The sequence below is a fragment of the Colius striatus genome, chromosome 15 (assembly GCF_028858725.1).
Source record: "Colius striatus isolate bColStr4 chromosome 15, bColStr4.1.hap1, whole genome shotgun sequence".
In the NCBI taxonomy this organism is placed as follows: Eukaryota; Metazoa; Chordata; class Aves; order Coliiformes; family Coliidae; genus Colius; species Colius striatus.
This window is the reverse complement of record NC_084773.1, coordinates 16,869,472-16,888,248: the sequence shown is the minus strand read 5'-3', so window position 1 is coordinate 16,888,248 and position 18,777 is coordinate 16,869,472. Positions and strand designations below refer to the sequence as shown.

The 18,777-nt window shown below is 41.6% G+C and overlaps 1 protein-coding gene across 1 annotated transcript in view; it reads right to left on the bottom strand.

Moving 5' to 3' along the window:
• TAFA1 (TAFA chemokine like family member 1) overlaps positions 1-18,777 on the bottom strand; it is a 211,570-nt gene that overhangs the window by 24,366 nt on the left and 168,427 nt on the right. The window contains exon 2 of the mRNA XM_062008547.1: positions 14,088-14,228. Coding sequence (XP_061864531.1) covers positions 14,088-14,228 — 141 coding nt within the window. The remainder of the gene's footprint in view (positions 1-14,087; positions 14,229-18,777) is intronic.

Here is an 18,777-nt window from a genome sequence, read left to right as displayed (position 1 = left end):
AAACTAGTACAGAGCAGTGGGAAGCTGCCAACACTAACTTCCTAAAGGTTACTGCTTACAACTACATTTTGGCTCATATTTTCAAAGCTGCCTAGAGGGAACGGATGCCCAGTGCCCATTAATTTTAATAGGAGCTGGGCAGGCACAGTCCTTATGAGGCTCTGGCTATTCCAGCCTATTACTGTTGGTGACATAAGGTTTGATATTGCAGGAGGCTGATTACCTGCTGGGAGCACTGAAGCTAATGCAACTCCTATATTTTGGCTTGAAAACTGATTATTCAAAATGCATGAAGAGTGTGGCTATGCTTACCATAAATAATGAGTTTAGAATGAAAGTGGTTCATGTGGAAAAAGTCTAACCCAACACTTGTTACAAATGAGTGTTCCTGATTGTTTCAGAAATAGACTGATTCAATACAGCAGACACTTGCAGGAGTTTTCACTAAAGGTCATTGCATAAGGGCTGCTGCATTTAGAACATGAGCTTCTATAACCTGACTTGTCAATTTATTCCTCTTATTAGGAAATTGGATCAGCTTTCAAAAGGTTTTTCAGTGCCAGTAAACAGTAAAAAAACACAGATCTGTGTGATATGTAATTAGATTTGAATTTCAGGAATTTCTAAGCCTTTCCCATTTATTTTATTTACCAAATCTGGCTACAAACAGTCCATTCAGACCATGTCCACTGTAATCACAGATCCTGGGTTCCATCCTGCTGCGTGTGCAGCTGGCAAATCTGCAAACTCAAACCAATTGTTTTGGTAGAATCCCCACTTGCAGGCTCCAGTGATCATTTGAAGAATTCAAGCCAGGTAACAAGGCTATAATTTCCTAAACTAGTGTTTGCAAATGCTGGTTTCTTGCAATGACCACACAGAACTTACAAGCCCTGTTTCAGAGAAGTAGTAGAAATTGATTGTGCAATACTCCCTTATTATTGCTCATCCAGGGAAGTCCAGCACTGCCACTTCTGACAAAAAGAATAGATTAAAGAAAATCCAAGTCAATACTTACAGGGGAGAATTAATTGGTTCCACTGCTAAAACTGACTTAACAGCACATTATTGCAAATAAATGGATTAAAAAAAGATATCAACGTTGGTCAACCAAGCAATAAAACACTATTGTATCACATGAAGTCAAACTGTAACTGAAGACTTCAAAATGGGAGGAAACTTTTCCATATGTCTACTTGGCAATTTTATCCCCTTTTCTTTTTTTTTGTTAGAGTCACAACATTGACAAACCATTTTTGTTTTCAAAAAATGTATCTGAGAAACTACCAGCCCTCTCTTGCTCTTCACTCTTTAGTTGGTCTGAAATGCAGCTGCCTGAAAACTAATGTGAGCTTTCTATAAAGGTGTTTTTTTTTGCCATATTGAATCAATGCAGTTTGTTCTGTGTCTGTCACATGAATGAATTCTTATGAGTCTGCTCTATAGCTCTTTTTATTACACCAGTCTACAGTTCGTTCATTGCTCACTAGTATGCTGGGGTGTTATTTTATCAAACAACATGAATTCATTTTCCTTTTGCAAGATGGAAGCAAAAGACACTGCAAATCTTCAAAACTGGATGGCACCTCTACTGGGAATGCAGCTCCTCTAAGAGCCAGGACTGTTCTAATTGCCAATATATATTTATTGATGAGGTGTTTGTATCTATTAAATCCTCTACTACTTTCTTGGCCTTTCTCCATCCCTGGTGCCCATGCACTGATCTGCCAGCAGATTCACACTCCATGCTTTGCTTTGCCGCCTTACAACTCTTCTGTCTCGATAGCTACTGCCTATTCTCCCAAGCAGCCAATGCCTTTCTCCATACCTTGGCCCACAAGTTAATTAACCTTCTTTTATGAAGCTGAGTGGCTAGAACAGCACATCCATCCCAGGAAAGGATCCATTACTACACTAGAGAAGCATTACACTTCTCCAGCTCTGCCTCAAATTCCTCACCTGATTCCCTGTCTGACATTCAGATGAGACAAGTTCATCACAATACCCAGACAAATGAGACAAATGAATAGCACCAGTGCAACAATGAGGCCAGGCCTTTGCTCCTGAGCTGAATCCCAGAGGAAACACAACCAGGCAAAAACCACACAGATTTTCTACTTTACTAGTCTTCCTATGCTCTATGGTTTAAGGCAGTGAACCTTTTCCTCCATCCTGCTCAGAGCAATAGGGATCTGTGTCCCTGGATAACCATCTCACTGTGATACAAGTGTTCATTACACTAATGGGCTTTGGGGTTTTTTTATTTAACAGGGGCTACAGGTGCTCCTGTTTTAAACCATTTTCATCCAGTTTTCAAGAGGAGGAAAGGAAATTTCCAAAGACATAAGAGTTCATTTGATATTTGCATAACTATATTACACACAGTCCCATTTGATGGTATTTTGTGGAGGAGTCTGAAGAAAAAGGAGAGGGTATTTTATAATAAAACCAGTACAGAGATATGTATTCTACTCTCATTTGAGTTAATGGGAGATTTGCCATTGTCCTCAGTTAGGACAGTGTCATTTGCTTCTCAATTTCATTCCTGAGTGATGGTTTGTGCTGATGTTTCACCTTGCTGTTTGTGAGCTCTTGGGCACATTAGGGAGATTAAAAAAAATGTACTGACCATGCACATGCATCTTGAAAACTCTACTGTATGCTTGCTGCCTAGGAATTGTAATCAAAAGGAAATTATTATACAAGACCACATATTAAAAGCAATCCATCTGCTTGCAGAATAGGTTTTATGTACTAATGACACAGAGCAGAATGCTTAAATGGTAAAGCAGAGCCCCTTTCCACACTGCTGCCTTTTGCATGAGAGTTTCAAAAGGGAGAGGCAACACTTTGCAAATATTATTGACTTTTGCCATACTACATCAGCACTTGCACTTGCTTAACTTTGAGCAGTTATTGTAGTTAAATTGAATGGTCTATGGAAACAACTCCCACAGAGGAGCAGTTTTCTTTGAGATACTGGATTAGTAAACTGCTTTCTGACATGTACATATAGAGCCCTGTTCCAGAATCTGCAGGCTATGTACGTGCTGAACAGCAGACTTCCTCAGCACAAAGCCTAAGATCTGAAACAAATCCCTCCCTTGCAATGTGCTTACTTGGTTCCTAAATGTAAGGCAGTTCTGCAATATTAATGCAGGAAAATCACCCAAAAACAGACTACAGGCTGACAAACTGCTGAGGGGTTTGGATCCTACAGCTGCCTGCTTGTGTTCTGAGAGGGGGAATTTGAAACGTCTCGGTGGTCAATTTTATGGATAATCAATTCTCTGAAATCGATTAAACACTTGTTGACTTGTCTGCCTCTAGTTGCAGTTGCCAGATTAATTCATGTTGTTCAACAAAATGGACAATCCCAGTGCTAAATTAGTGACTTTTATTTGAACTCACTGCAACAGTAAAAGGATTAGTGATGTGCATTCCCCTTACAAAGGCTTGGCTGTTGTCTCTGGAACAGTGTGCAATAACTTCAGGTTCTCCTCTCTTAATTTAAAGAGAGCACACTATGTAGCAGCATTTCCCATTTTTACTTCATCAGCCACTTCTTTTGTCCTCAAATCCTAGTCCCACAAACCACATTCAAGCCTTGTGAACTGGCTCCATGTTTATAAATAGAACACAGATTTGAAAGAGAAGAAAAAAGGACTGAATTCTCTGCAACACTCTGGTCACATATTTGCTGTATTGTATTAAAGACGCTTGTAGACAAGCAGCATTTCACAGCTCTGGCCCTGAAAACACAGTATCTGATGAAGAAAAGCTGTGTGACATGATCTTATGGAGCATTAGTCATTTAGTAATATGATCTTTCTTAGCAAAGATAATCATCTGAATTACAGCAAAGATCTGGTGTAAGGGAATACAACACCAATGATAACCCAACCTTAACATTCCCCTGAGCTCCTCTTGGCCACTGCTTATCTGAATGCTGGTCTCATATTCCCTGAAGACTGTGAGCAAGGTTTAATAGCCAGTGACCATTCTGTTCATTTTCCTAAGCTCAACAAACCATGTCCTCGTGCTGCACAAACTATCAGGTCTCTGGATTTCAAGAGTCAGTTTACACCAGCTGAAAATCTGTCTCGGGGTGTCAAACTGCTTTCTGAATGTGATCTGGACAATGCATGTGTGCTTTGTCACACAAGGCACAGATAAACCCAGTGTTTGTTTAAAGGAATGGTGTGGTTTAAATCTTTCACTCCTGAGACATCACATATCCTGTACCAGCTGTCAGCATCACTCCACTCAGATGCAGTAAATGGTAGCAAAGCTCTTACTGCAGCCATGCAAGGCAGATACAGACCAGACTCCATACCCTGTGGTGGCAGTGAGAGATGCAAATACCTCAAGTGTCTTACACATAAGTCCCTCCTAAATATCCATATCTTACTCTTCTGAGCTATGTCTGTGTTACCCTTCAAGCTAGGACAGGCTTTCTGCCTCTCAGTATTGCTATGTACTGGCTTATTGTGAGAGGAGCCTCCCTCAGCATCACTGCAGCTTTTTTTTATGTCTATATCTACCATCTTTTCCTGCAGAAAAGCTGCAGGAGGTTGCTGCCCTTCCTCTGGGGTACTGTGGGCTCACCAAGATAGACCTGTGTAATGCAAAAGCCGCAAAAACCTCTTTTTTTGGTTACTCTCTATGCTTGCCAGGCAGCATGCTCAGTCCTTATGCTACCTGACCTCTACAGGACTCACCTGCATGGACCTGCCTGCGGCTTCACCCCTGCAAGGGAATTTTCTCTAGGCTCTCTTTTCCCACACAGTTTGTCTTTCTTTTTTACCTGTAGTACCTGCTGTACTGGTGTGGCCTTCTGCTCTCCATGCCTGTGCTCCCTGCCTCCAAAACCCCTTACCAGGCTCTTTCCAGTACTGTGATTAACGCTTAATGCTACCTATAAGAAGAGAAAACTCCTACTGTTTTTCCATTTAGCCTCTAGCGGGCTTATTGCAAGTGTTGTAAAGAAAGGTTACTTTCCTCTCTATGGAGGTGAAGTAATTATATGTTTCTGTGTGTCTTCACACTGCTGTGCAGCCGTGCCATTCTCTAATTTCCCTGTAAGGCTGCTGCTTGTGCACCTTGGTTGGCTGTGAGGGCTCTGCTCCCTCTGTGTCAGCACTGAAACCCGTCAGCTGGAGCCTGGAAAAATGACCACCCCTCACACAGATGGAGATAGTGCCATGACTTATGACTTATTCCCTCTCTTAAATAGAAAGACAAAATGCTTTTCCTGCAGAAACTGGGATTTAAGTGAGCTCTCTGCACTTCATCTGGGGTGGATTAGTCAGCTGTTCCATGGGCTTGATATTAAAAAGGGTGGCTGCTTTGCTATGCAGGAAACCACAAACTCAATTGGAAAAGAAAGAAACATAAGACATAGGTAGAGAGATAAATTATAGCTGAGATGAAGATGTACTCAGATGATCTCATTAGCTACACCATCCTCACACCAGAGAGACATGATCATCCGTCTACTTCTTCCTAATGTCTGGCAGATGTTTGTATGTGGCACAAACAAAGCAGCCCTCGCTGAGGGATGGGGAGGCCCTCAACTCAGCATCCCTCACTGTGGACTTTGGCTTAGCTTGCCTGCAAATTTGACCCTTAAAATTCCCCCTTCTGTTTACCTTAATCACTGAAAATGCACACCTGTGTCTGCACAGCACTGGGGGTGCTGTGATGTACCACCTATGGCAGGGTGACTCTACAGCAAGTGCATAGATATACATGTACATATGTAAACACACTTATATATGTTTGCACATGCTTCAGGGAGAAGCATGGCCCCTCTCCTCTTCCCTGTTTGCTCATTGATGGTCTGGGTTCAGGAGATGACACCAAAACTCACTGACCATCTGCATAGTCTCATCTCTGTGGACAGAGATCTGGTCGACAATAAACTAAACATGAGCCAGGTGGACCTGCTTGAGCAGGGCAGTTGGACTAGATGATCCTCAGAGGTCTTTCCCAACCCCTGTCATTCTGTGATTCTATGATTCTGTGATAGTCAAGCATGTGAGCCCCCCCTGCTCCATTCTGCCTCTGCCATGTAGATTAGAAGGCACACTGGTAATGAGAGCTACTATGCCTGGGCAAATGAACTAATTACTCTGCATTGTCACTGCCAGTTTTGCTTTTGCTCTGCCTGAAGTCAGCACCTCTCAGGATCTGGCTGCAAATTCAGGGTGCCTGCAAGGGCATTTCAAGAAGACACATTTCTAGACAAAAGCAAAGTCTTAAAATATTCCAGTACATAGTTAGGCTTCTTTCTCTCTCTCTATCTCTCTCTTTTTTTTAATAGTGCATGTGATATACTGTGATATTTTTTTTGGAGCTTACTAAATGGATGTCAGTGGGGAAAAGATACAAGTTTTTCCTCTTACAAATGAAGTCATCTGAATTCACCAAATGAAAAAAAATATATAGGAGTCTCCTGCTCAGTTCCAGTGGTGCTGCAGAAGGACAGAGCTATAGATTTTCCCAGGAGTGTGGAATAATTCACCAAGCCTGCTCGTTATTCATATAGACAGTGCATTAATAACGTGGGACCCTGAGATCTCTTCTTATCTAGGCCAAAGCACAACTAGAGAGATGAGAAACTGACTCCTTGGATTTCAAAAAGCATTTTTTTCCCCCTTTCTTCAAGAAATAAGAATTGATTGAAAGTATTTTCACAGACTGCAAAAAGAAAAAGGCTTTGTGGTGCTACCACCTCAAATACACATTAGATAAATAGAAAACTATTGGCTTTGTGACTGTGAACCATTTTCACTTGATGTAAGTGCTGATAGATACAGGATTATATCTAACACAGCATTTACTAAGGACCTGACCCAAAGTCAATAGGAGTCTTTCATTTGACTCTACAGGGCTTGAATCCCATACTCACTCCAGGGAGAGCTAAGAAGTTTCTGCATTTCCCATGCTCACTTCTTAGCTGGGACGAGCTGGAGCTGTGAGGGGATGCACAAGCTGAGCATCAGCTCAGGGACCCATGAAGGGATATGCTACACCTGTGTACTGTAGGAACACAGCACTCGAGTTATGAATGCTCACTCTACTGTAGGCATCTTATCTATACATTTAAAAATACATAAATAAGCTCATGTCAGCAGCAAAGCTGCACTTACTGTCTGCCCAAGCAGTGGCATACCACATATGACCTTTTCATTTGCAGGGCATTTTCTCTCTTTGAGTGAAAGAAGGGCAAACAACAACAAAGAGAACATGTGCTAATGAATGCTGTCCTTTCTCTGCTTCCACTATTCCACATGGAAAAATACCAACTGTCCAGCCCCATGACCAGAGAGGTGCTGGCCCAGAGAGGCATTAAAAGTCATGGTGCTCCCAGTGATCATTAAGACTTGTATTTACTTTGTTAATGCTGTCCTGACAAAGTCTGATGTAAATTCATAGGGACATATGGTGGCTAGTGATGGATAATCCTCAAACTAATAGAAATTTGAAGTATGCACATGCATGTTAATATTTCATATATTATGGAATGATTTGAAACTTAATGTGATCCAAAGCCAGTCTGAGAGAAAGGGAAATACTGGATTAATTCCATTTTATTGTTCTGTATCAGTGAGTGATTTCCCTTCCCCCTGATGCATGACTGGTATAAAATAGGGCAACAGCAGACCACGGAGAGTTACAACACTAGTCCTGCTACCTGAGAGCTAATGCTTCAAATCCTGTGTTGCAGACAACATGGAATTAGATCATTCCAGATCTCTGCTGAGACCCTTCTTACAGAGGGAGAGATACTGCACAGTATTTTAGTAGCACCTTACTTTTTCCTCATTGTGTTTGACCAGTGTTAAAACCACCACATTTCCTAAAAGCACTGGCAACATGCACAACCTGCACAAAAATCCTTTTGGACTGGTTTCAAAAGCCAGTGCCAGTGCTTTTCTGTTCTTCCATGCTATGTGGTCCAACAAATTTTACAGATAATCGTGTGAGAAATATTGAGGTTGTCTCTGAAAGAATTTTTAAAAGACTGGAAGAAAATGGAAGAAAAAGGAACAGAAAAATTCAAGCATTAAAAAAAAGTGTGCCTGAAAGCATCATTGACTGCAATACAGTAAACTTCAGTATAGATGAACAAAGTATGTATTATTGAGAGGCCTTGCAGAACACACAGATGTAACCACCTAGTGTCTGTACAACAAGGCTCAATACCACTGTAAATGTTATGGAACTAAGCACATTATTCATAGTATAAAAGGGACAGCATTAAAATGATAAATAACTTATAGTAATGATATGAATCATAGAATTATAGAATCATAGAATGGTAGGGGCTGGAAGAGGCCTCTAACGATCATCTAGTCCAACTGCCCTGTTCAAGCAGGTCCACCTTGATCAGGTCACCCAGGAGCACACCCAGGCAGGTTTTGAAACCTCCAGAGAAAGTGACTCAGCAACCTCCCTGGGCAGTCTATGCCAGGACTCCCTCACCCTCACAGCAGAGGAGTTTGTGTATTAGAACTGAGAGAATTTTAAGTCAGTAACTGCAGGGGCTCAGCCTCCTTTGTGCTGGCTGTTTGTGACCAGTCCTGTTTACTGATAGCCTGGAAGAACGTGAGCAGCTGCTGCAAACTGCAGTGGAAAGTGAAAATGTGTGTCCTTACAGGGAACTGGAAATTTTTCAATAGGAGAATTCTCATATGCTTTCAACTAGAGTGTAGAAAAGGTGGAGACTTCCATGTCCAATCAAACATTCATGTTGTTTACGTTGAGTACGAAAATGAACTGCTTAAAAGCCACCAAAAAAAAGTAAATGAAGTGACCACAAGCCTCTTACTGATGGAAACAATCAAAGTGGAAGCCATGTGTAGACTGACCATAAAGAACCCATAAAGAAAATCTGTGTATTAACCAATTTACTGCTGCCACTTGCTCATTGTTGCTCTCTAGCTCACACAGCCAACTTTATTCATGCTACAGAAGAAAATTTCAGTCTATCCAGAAAGATGAGATCAATTTTGCATGAAGATTAGGTCAATGAAGAATTAGAAGAGGGCATTGGAGTCTTGACCCAAATATGGTGTTGGTATAACCCTGTCAGAACAAAGTTGTTTGGAATTTATGAGAAACCATATGATGCCAAGAGCTGGTAGAACCATCAAACCTGAAGCAGTGTTCAGCCATTTATTTGAAGGAAATGTCTTCCAGTGTGAATGCAAATCCCTCAGTAATACTTAAACATTTTGAGCATATGCTGAGTACACCTAGAAAAGGTTCAAATAGCAATTTTAAAGGTATTTAAAAGTCACATTTTTTCATCAGGGTTTCACTCTGCTCAGTGCATTCCATACTGAGAAGGAAGATGGCACAGGAAAAGAAAGCTCTGATGAAGTGATGAACAAGCTTAAGAATACCTCCACATTATGCATGAACAATAGAAGAAATCATGGTCTTACTTAATGTAAAGGAAGTACTGAGAATGGTGAAAAATCCTAAAAAAGGCAAACATCTCTTTAGAAAAGAGAAATGTAGGAGTTTTTTCTCTTTGTTGTTTTGTTTTGGTTTAGTGGATTCTTTTAGTCTCATGTAGGATAACAGAAAATTAAGAAAAAATAACTACAATTTTGGAGCCAGTGACTGATCTTTATTCACAGAGGTGAACAGATTTTCTAAAGCATGTGGGCTTGACACCTGAAAGGACAATTGTTGTGTGCTAACTGACCCTACCAGGGAGATGCAAGAGGCATTGCTATAAAGAAACAGAGGGCATCACTGGGAACATCTCTCTTAGATAATCCCAGTATCAAAAGAATAATTAACAAAGACAAAGGAATAAAACTTCAAACCACATCAGAATTGTACTAGCCACACAACAGCTAGCAAAGGGATGAATCCCAGCTATTTATGCTGACAATTGAGTGCCCTCAAGCCTATGGAGGAGGAAAATTCATGGGATTCTGAAACGAGGAGGACAAGCTGTTTGTAAGCATGGTGGAGAGGGAAGGTGTGAATTCAGAAACATGGCTAAGAAACCCTTGCAGAAATAGGCTGCATGTCACACAAAAAGTGCCTGCAGTAACAGGAAAAGGAGAGAAAGCAGTTCCATCCAAGTGTGAAGCTACAGGAGTTTGCACACTAGGCTGAGTGGCAAATCAAGCCCTTTGCTGGCCCTGGCAGCCTCTGAAGTGTGTGAGCAGGGCAGCAGGTCAGCAATTGCTCTGGTACTTTCAGACAGCCATCACAGACACCATGTCCAACAGTGTTGCTGTGGGGTGGTAACACTCTAATCTGCACAGGTCCCCTGTGCTCTGGAGACACAGAGACTCTCTGGACATGCTTGACATTGCTTTCCCCAGAAAAAGGAAATCTCTCAAGCTGCTGTGTCACAAGTGAAGAAAATCCATTTGAGACTTGCTTTGGAGAGGTATTTAGGCAATGGAGAAAATAACAACAGCCATGATAGAGAGCTGAATAGGGTGACATGGGACATAAATGTAGGGAGGAAAGGGAGCATTCAAAACTATCCTTCAAAAAATAGAAAAGACCTTGAACTAGTGAAGGGAATCATGAAATATAAACATGCAACACAAGTGGCAAAGAAACAGAAACTGGCATCTCTGTTTCACAAGGTTTGGCTTTTGTTTTGCTCTCACTGTTGCTGCTACATAATTCATTGGTGGCTGAGGCAGGTTTTAGGACAGTGTCTACTGAATGAGCAAGAAGGAGTTATTTATAACTTCTGAGGCTACCAGAGCCTGGCCTCACTATACTTTTTTTAAGGTGAAGCCCCAAAGAAAAAGTTTGCTGTACTTGACAGGAAGCAATGCTTGGGAATACATGGCAACTTCTGCCCTTCACAGGACAACTAAGTGCAGCTCAGTCAGGGGGAGGACTGCATATGTGAGTCCTGTGTATTATGATGCTGCCCTACCCATGATGAGATTTCAGGAGGGGACAAAAAGACCATTTAGCACCCCTTGATACTTATTAAGCTGACTCCTATGTGTAAATGTATTGTCTTTTAAGCAGAAAACAAAGATAGCTCTGTGCACAGTGCCACTGCCCAGTGGTGTCCCAGAACAATGGCTGACAGGAGTGGAAGGCAATGCAGTCTCTCTAATGGGTGCTCAAATTGTCAAAGCATGAGCCTTAATGAGGTGCTCTCTGACTAAATTGGACTGAGAACCACCAAAAACTTGATTCTAATTGCACTGAGTAATAGTTTAGGCCAATGGTACAAATAGGCCAAGACTGAGGGTCATCTTGGTTTATACACTCTTCTGAATGGTCATTAGGTGGAGATGGCTCCAGGCAACAGTCAACCACAGGTGAGACTCAAACTGCTACCGTGGGATTTCCAAGTCCTTGTCACCTCTCAAAGCTGGCCAGTCTGTTCAGATGTGAGTATATTGCTGTACCTAAACCCCTATGGATTTTTAATTAACAGACCCAAGCGAGCTTTCTTAGTGATAGATTGTGGCCTGCAGTGTAAAAAACAGTGTGAGGTTAAACAGTCTTAATCCATTCCATATGGTGGGTAAGGAAGGTTAAAAGTTGCAGATAGCCTTTTGAAATATCCTCATGTACTAAAGAAACAACAAATCCCAAATCTTTACATCAGTTACAGTTCTGAGGCCAATGGGACTTGCATGGGAAGTTTGGGGAGTTTGCCATAGCAAGAACAGAATCACTAAACAGGTCAAAGTTCTATCTTAAAACAAGTGAGTATGTCAAAAGTCACAAAGCAAAGTCTTAGATAAAACAAATTTTTGCCAAAGCAGGTGCCCCTTCTATTAATTTTTACGAGAGTCATATTGGGCTTTTGAACCATTCACCAGCCATCTACAAAAGAAACTCTGAGATGACTACAACAACTAAACTTGAAAGGGGAAGACATTCCTTTGTAGTTCACGTTTGCTGGCTTTGAAGTCACTGTGAGTCTTACCAGGGACTTCAATGGGACTAGCTTTGCACTTTTATATTAGCCATTGTTTTATCCTCACTCCTTTCAAAATTCCAGACAATAACATTTCTTTTTATTATAATCCTGACAGAGCAATTAGGCTCCAGTCCACACCTGCACCCGACTTTTTCTTCTTAACACAGCATTCTTTGAGCTCCTCTTCTCTGAACAGAATGATGAGATCTGAATTAATGGTGTCTCTCTGCTCTATCCAGTGCCTCTGTTTTTCATGACCTGATGAGGAACATGAAATACTTCAAGGCTTGTACAGCTGATCTTTGGTTAAGACCAGCTGTAGGTTTCACCTACAGTTTTATGAGTGTGCTTAACAGAAAAAGAAAAGCTTCTTTTTATCAGGGTAATTAAGCAATAACAGAATGACAGAAAGTGGATTAAAGCGTAATCATTCACAGGTGCATTCATGGCGTGTTTCTAGTTACGAGTTCAGAAGCTGAATCACAGCCCCAGTGTAACAAGCTATGAAACACTGCCTCATCAGTTAAAAATTTTAAAGCTTTGAGAAAAAAACCCAGCAACTTTCTATCATTAATATATAAACTGGATATGAACACACCACAAATACCTGCTGAGAAAACATGAAGTTCTTATCCCTCCAAGGCATCCTCGATCTCTCATCTTCGTGGTGTTGAATGTGCAAGCCTCACAGCTTTGTCTAAACAATCCTGCAGCCCACAACACCCACCAGTACTCCTGTCTAACTTTGAGCCACAACTGGGCCAACCCCTGTTGCCTTGCTGGTGGCTTTGCAGCGTGTGATTTAGAAAAGGTATCCAGAAGAAATCATTTTCATAGAATCACAGAATGGTAGGGACTGAAAGGGACCTCTGGAGATCATCCAGTCCAACCCTGCTGGCTAAAGCAGGTCAACATAGATCAGGGGGAACAGGAATGTGTCCAGGTGGGTTTGGAAACCTCCGGAGAAGGAGACTTCACACCCTCCCTGGGCAGCCTGTGCCAGGGATCCATCACCCTACAGTAAAGTAGTTTTTCTTTATGTTTAAGTGGAACTTTTTGTGTTCCACCTTATGCCCATTACCCCTAGCCTAATGTTTGCTTGTACAGCTTCTCCCTCTCACTGACTTGAGGGGAAAGCTGAAAGCCAAACAACAGATTCAAAGATGAGACACTGGGTGCTTCCAAAACCTGCAGCTGTGGAAGTCCAGTCATGGGAAGGATGAGGACAGCCTAGAGCAGAGCTCACCTTGACTATGGCCAAAATCACCCCTGGCTCTCTGAAGCACCTTTGGCCTGTGATGTGGTATAAGCAATGACACCAGGCATTTACCATAAAGAACAGTGAGGAATTTTTACAGGGTATTCTGATTCACAAAGCTGCTGCATAAAGGGATTCTGAAACATGGAACAGCTTGTTTGGGATGGGTAACTAATGGGATTAGTACCACTTAGCCCCCATCTTCTTATGTGATTTATGTTTTTCTTAAGTGCTTCCAAGCCATGTCTCTCTCCCCAGTTGCTGCATGACTTCACCTTGCACTAGTGGCAGGGGAGACCCAGTGAGGAATACACCCTGTGCAGCCACATTTGATATTAAACCAAGACACAAACAACATGATGTTTTCCTTCAGTAAAAAGAAACCTCTGTGACAAGAAACAGCACCAGTGATTTCAAAAGAAAGAAGCTTTCTGTAATGCTTGTCCCAGGACTGGATAACAAGGTTAATTTATCTATTTTGTCACTGATTTTTCATAAGGATAATGAAATCAAAATGAATGGCTGTTGTCCTCTGAAATATTTATGAGTCAAAACTAATGGGACACTGGGAGGGCTCTGCCAAGTGACACAAGGGATAATCTTGTCCAGTTATTTATTAAGGGCTTTATCCTGACACAGAATCATTGTACTTATCTCAGTGTCTGTACTGAATGCCATACTTTCACTTTTTGAGTAAATCTTTATGTGACCTGTGTGCACAGAACCATCCACTAAAGTAGCAGACAAGGTGGTGTAAATGTATGCTTATGCCCAGAGAGCTTTTGCTTTTGTCAGAGAACACAACAAAGCTCCTTTGCATAATCTATAGACTTAAAGGTGTTTACTGGATGGTACACAAACAGAGACATATATACAGGAGGAACTACTTGCCATCAACACAGGAAGGTCTGTTTCTTGTAGTCCCAGCCACTTTCCCAGGTAGACAGGAGCATTTTACTGTTTGTGATCTTTCCTCAATTCGATTCTTATTACAGCATCTGTGTGCTGCTATAACTTCACACGTTCCTCCTTCTGGCAGGAAAAAAAAGAAAAAAGAAAAAAAAAGAAAAAAAGAAAAAGAGAATATTGACACTCTGATTAAGAAGAGCAGCAGTGGCTAATCAAAGCACCCAGGCCTGCTCCTGTCTGTCTCTCTACAGCTTCTATACAGGTGGGATTACAACATTATTTCTCCCATTGCATGTGCTCCTAAGCCAGGTGTGCTGTACTTCAGTTTTAATAGGCAATGCAGATAAATGGCACTTTAAGGTAGATGTAGGTTGCCTGTCTTATATTAGAAGCCATTGGTAGAATTTTTGACCTAAAATGACTGTGTTGATGCCTGGGCCTGAAGAAATGTGGGTAACACAACTACAGTAAATGTGCAACTGTTGGCTGATTTAATGCTTGTAATGTTGGAAGCCCCTTCCCCAAATATTCTCTTGTACAAGGGCAGCAGATAAAGGAATTCATCCAGAAATAAGCTTTTTCTCCAGGCATTTGAATCTACACCATTATTCATCCCTCAGCAGAGGACAATCAGCCTCTGTAAATTACAAGATGGTCTAACAGCGTTTCCCTTTGCTACCCCACTCACTAAATTGGCAGTTTTAAGGGCAAGAAACATTCCCATTGTGTTCAAGATCCCTGGGCTTAATCTGTCTTTTCCCTAATTGTTCTTTATGAACAACTACAATAGTTTGATTAGGTAGAGAAATGACTTAAGGTTTATGAATCCTTGGTGTTTGTGGCATATGCTCTACAGATAGATGAAGTGTCAAGTGTGTTATTCCCATTCACCTTAGCAGCGCAGTGCAAGGAGATGAGACACCACAGTGGGCTAATGCACTGCCCAAGTAATTTCTTGATTCCTCAGTTCAGACTGTATTTAGCTCATAATCACCAAGTATTTAACAGTGCCAGTCTGTTTCCCACAGATATTTGGCTGCTTTATGAAACTGCGGCATAAATTTGGCAGGATTTGTTTAAAGTTAGCACAAAACATCATGCACAGCCTACTAAAGAGCAGCATGTGTAAGAAGGTTTACTAGAAGAAGATTATTACTTTGTGCCACTATGAAATGCTAACTGTACATTGCATTTACTACAGCATAAAATGCATTATTCCTGTCGTTGACTTTCACTCTTTGTGAAACATCTGCAAGAGCTTTTGAACACTATAGTAACCCTGGAGATGAACAAGCAGCGTGGAGATGCTGATCCATGTCTCTCTGTGAAGAGGGGATTTGGGGAGAGGTGTGAGAATTCAGTGGCATCCCCTGCTCAGGTGAGAGTGCTGTTAATTGGTGATTCTAGAAATGTGACATGTCTGTAGTGAAGCACTGGGCCAGGTGAACAGGGAGGCATTTCCCTTGACTATCCATTGTTAAAGTCCTGTGGTGGTGTGCCATCAGCTGTACCCACAGTATCAAGTGGTACAACAACCACCACCAAACAGGGAGTCCACAAAGTGTGGAAATGTTTTATGATATTAAATTTTCAAAACACTGACCTCCCAGGGTGAGTCAGTGAATGAAATCCCATGAGCATCCATTAGGGTGAGCGAGCTAATGTTGTGTGGTCATGGGGGTTAAGCACTGATGAGCTTGCAAGCATGACACGAGACTAATTCCACAGTAAATATTAAACTCATCTGGAAAGAAATGCTGCTTTATGTATTAGTTATTAGGTGCATTTGGCCTGCTGACTCAAGCTTTTGAAAGCTAATAGGTGTCACAGCAGAGAGATCTAACAATTCAGAAAGCCATCATCTCACAAACAGTCTTTTAAGTGTCTCTTAGGAGTAAGAGAAACGGTGACAGTCAACTCAGCCCCAAATGCTTGTACTTTTCTATGAAGTAATTCTTCAGATAAAGTCCCTGTTCCCCCATCCAAATCATATTGAAAGCAATGAAACCATTCTCGTAGGTTTAATTCATCTTATGGTCATGCCTTAAGAGAAGAAAGATTTGTGATTTTATTGATTGCAACCTCAACAATAAAGATAATATATGCAGTAATAAGCATTTCTAATTTTAGACTATGTAGGCTGCATGGTAAATATCTGTGAATAAGCTAAATGCTTCATTTTCTCTATTAATTTGCTGTGTGAGTGCTAATAACCACATGAGCCAGTTTTGCTTATTAGGATATCTATTTAAAATAATGTGTTGTAGTGGATGAGCTTTATAACACCTTTAATTGTAATGTGGAAGCTCAAGCTGCTGCAGCAATAAAGAATTTAACTCAAAGTCTAGAGCTGTTTAGGAGTGGCAAAATATAATGAAACTATAAAAGCAATAACCCCCCACTTTTTACCATTAGACAGTTAATTACATTAATTGGAGCGTTTATCTGCATGGATTACAGTTATAATGCAAATAATAATAACAACAATAATAAAAAGACCCTTCCCAATGCTGACACAGAAGAAAAAATTCATCTCATGGAGTAAGTTCTGCATGTTACATGCCCTGTATTCCTGGCAAATTCGTTCTGTGAGATCAGATTCTTCCATTAAAGCATGTTTAGCCTATCAATCACTACTGGAGAGCACTGTATGCAGTGTGTTTGCTGCTATATGTTTTACCAACCATGCATATGCATGATAACATTTTTAACAGCCATACAGAAAATGGGAACAGATAGAGGTGCCTAGACAAATGGACACAGTGAGACTGGGAAAGAAGCTTATCAAAAGAGCACGCTCTTGCTCGTGTTATTCACAGAAATATATACACCACACAAATATTGGGCAGGGGGGAGGTGGTGGAGAGAGGTTTGACTTGAATTTCTATTTCAAGTGTATAAATGAGGAAACAAATTAGAGTGGGGAGAAGAATATGAATCAGTCTTCAGTTTCCTCTGAAAAAAAACAAGTTCAGAGGAACATGTGAAGTTTCTGTTGACCTGATAGGCTGTGAGTGCAGCAAAAGTTTGAACCTTTGTCACAAAGAACAGAAGTATCTCTTTTTGGAAGTTTATGGTCCATTGATGAATGGCCAGAATTGAGTTGGAGGCCTGTGGCCAGTGGAGTTCCACAGGGATGGGTTCTGGGGCCAGTCTTGTTCAACATCTTCATCAACGACCTGGATGAGGGCACAGAGGGACCCTCAGCAAGTTCCCTGATGGCACCAAACTGGGAGCACTGGCTGATTCCCCAGAGGCTGTGCTGCCATTCAGCGGGATCTCGACCAGCTTGAGAGTTGGGCAGAGAGGAACCTCATGAGGTTCAACAAGGACAAGTGCAGAGTCCTGCATCTGGGAAAGAACAACCCCACGCACCAGTACAGGATATGGGCCGAACTGCTGAAGAGCAGCTCTGCAGAGAGAGACCTGGGATTCCTGACTGATAATAAACTAAATATGAGCCAGCAATGTGCCCTCATGGGCAAGAAGCCAATGGCAGCCTGGGATGCATCAAGAAGAGTGTGGGCAGCAGGTCAGGGGAGGTTCTTCTCCGCCTCTACTCTGCCCTGGTGACGCCTCATCTGGAGTCCTGTGTCCAGTTGTGGGCTCCCCAGCTCAAGAGAGACAGGAAACTGCTGGAGAGAGTCCAGCACAGGGCATCAAGATGATCAAGGGACTAGAACATCTTTCATATGAGGAAAGGCTGCGGCAACTGGGGCTAGCAACAGGACAAGGGGTGATGGGATGAAGCTGGAACACAAAAAAGTTCCACTTAAATATAAGAAAAAACTATTTCACTGTTCAGGTGAGGGAGCCCTGGCACAGGCTGCCCAGAGGGGGTGTGGAGGCTCCTTCCTTGGAGGTCTTCAAGAGCCGCCTGGGCATGTTCCTATGCGACTTGATCTAGGTGACCCTGCTTCTGCAAGGGAATTGGACTAGATGATTTCTGAAGATACCTTCCAACCCCTACCATTCCATGATTCTATGATTGACCTAAGGTGGCTTCTGGCTTTGTTTCCATATTAACTGCCTCATCCAACTCATTCAAGTCAATGGGAGATTTGACATTGACCTTAAAAGGAAAGTGCCCTAAAATCCTCTAAGTGTCTTCTGAATGGTTTTTTGACAGTTACATTTCATGAATTATCCACCTGGCAACAAAAATAGCTTAGGGTTTTAAATGATTAGAAATGGAATAGGAACTTGCAAATAAAGAATAACTTTTCCTTGCCTTTAAGAAACTTCAGAGATGAATGAAAGTGTCCTAATAGAACTTATATCCTCTTCACATCAAGCATTAGAAGGACTTGATAGTAAGAGCAGCTGACCCTTTGTGAGTATTCAGTTCACAGGATGCCCTGAACTTTGCATGAAGGAAATGTGGTACCTACAAATGCAAGAGGGACAGAATTGACTGCTGGGAAGGACCTTAGGCTGTTGAAGATGGCAGCTATTTGTGGCATTTCAACTCTGCTCGTATTTCCTAGCCTTCTGGGAGTCTTTGTTCTGCGTAGGCTTAAAATATAGAGCTGTAGAAATTACATCTCATCCTTACTGTAAAACATGGGTAACTCTTTGCTGCTCCTGCAAATGGTTTCATTCTAAGCAGAGGACACTAAACTGCTGAAATCATGTTCATTTTTGTCTCTGTTATAAAGCCACCTTGAGTTTA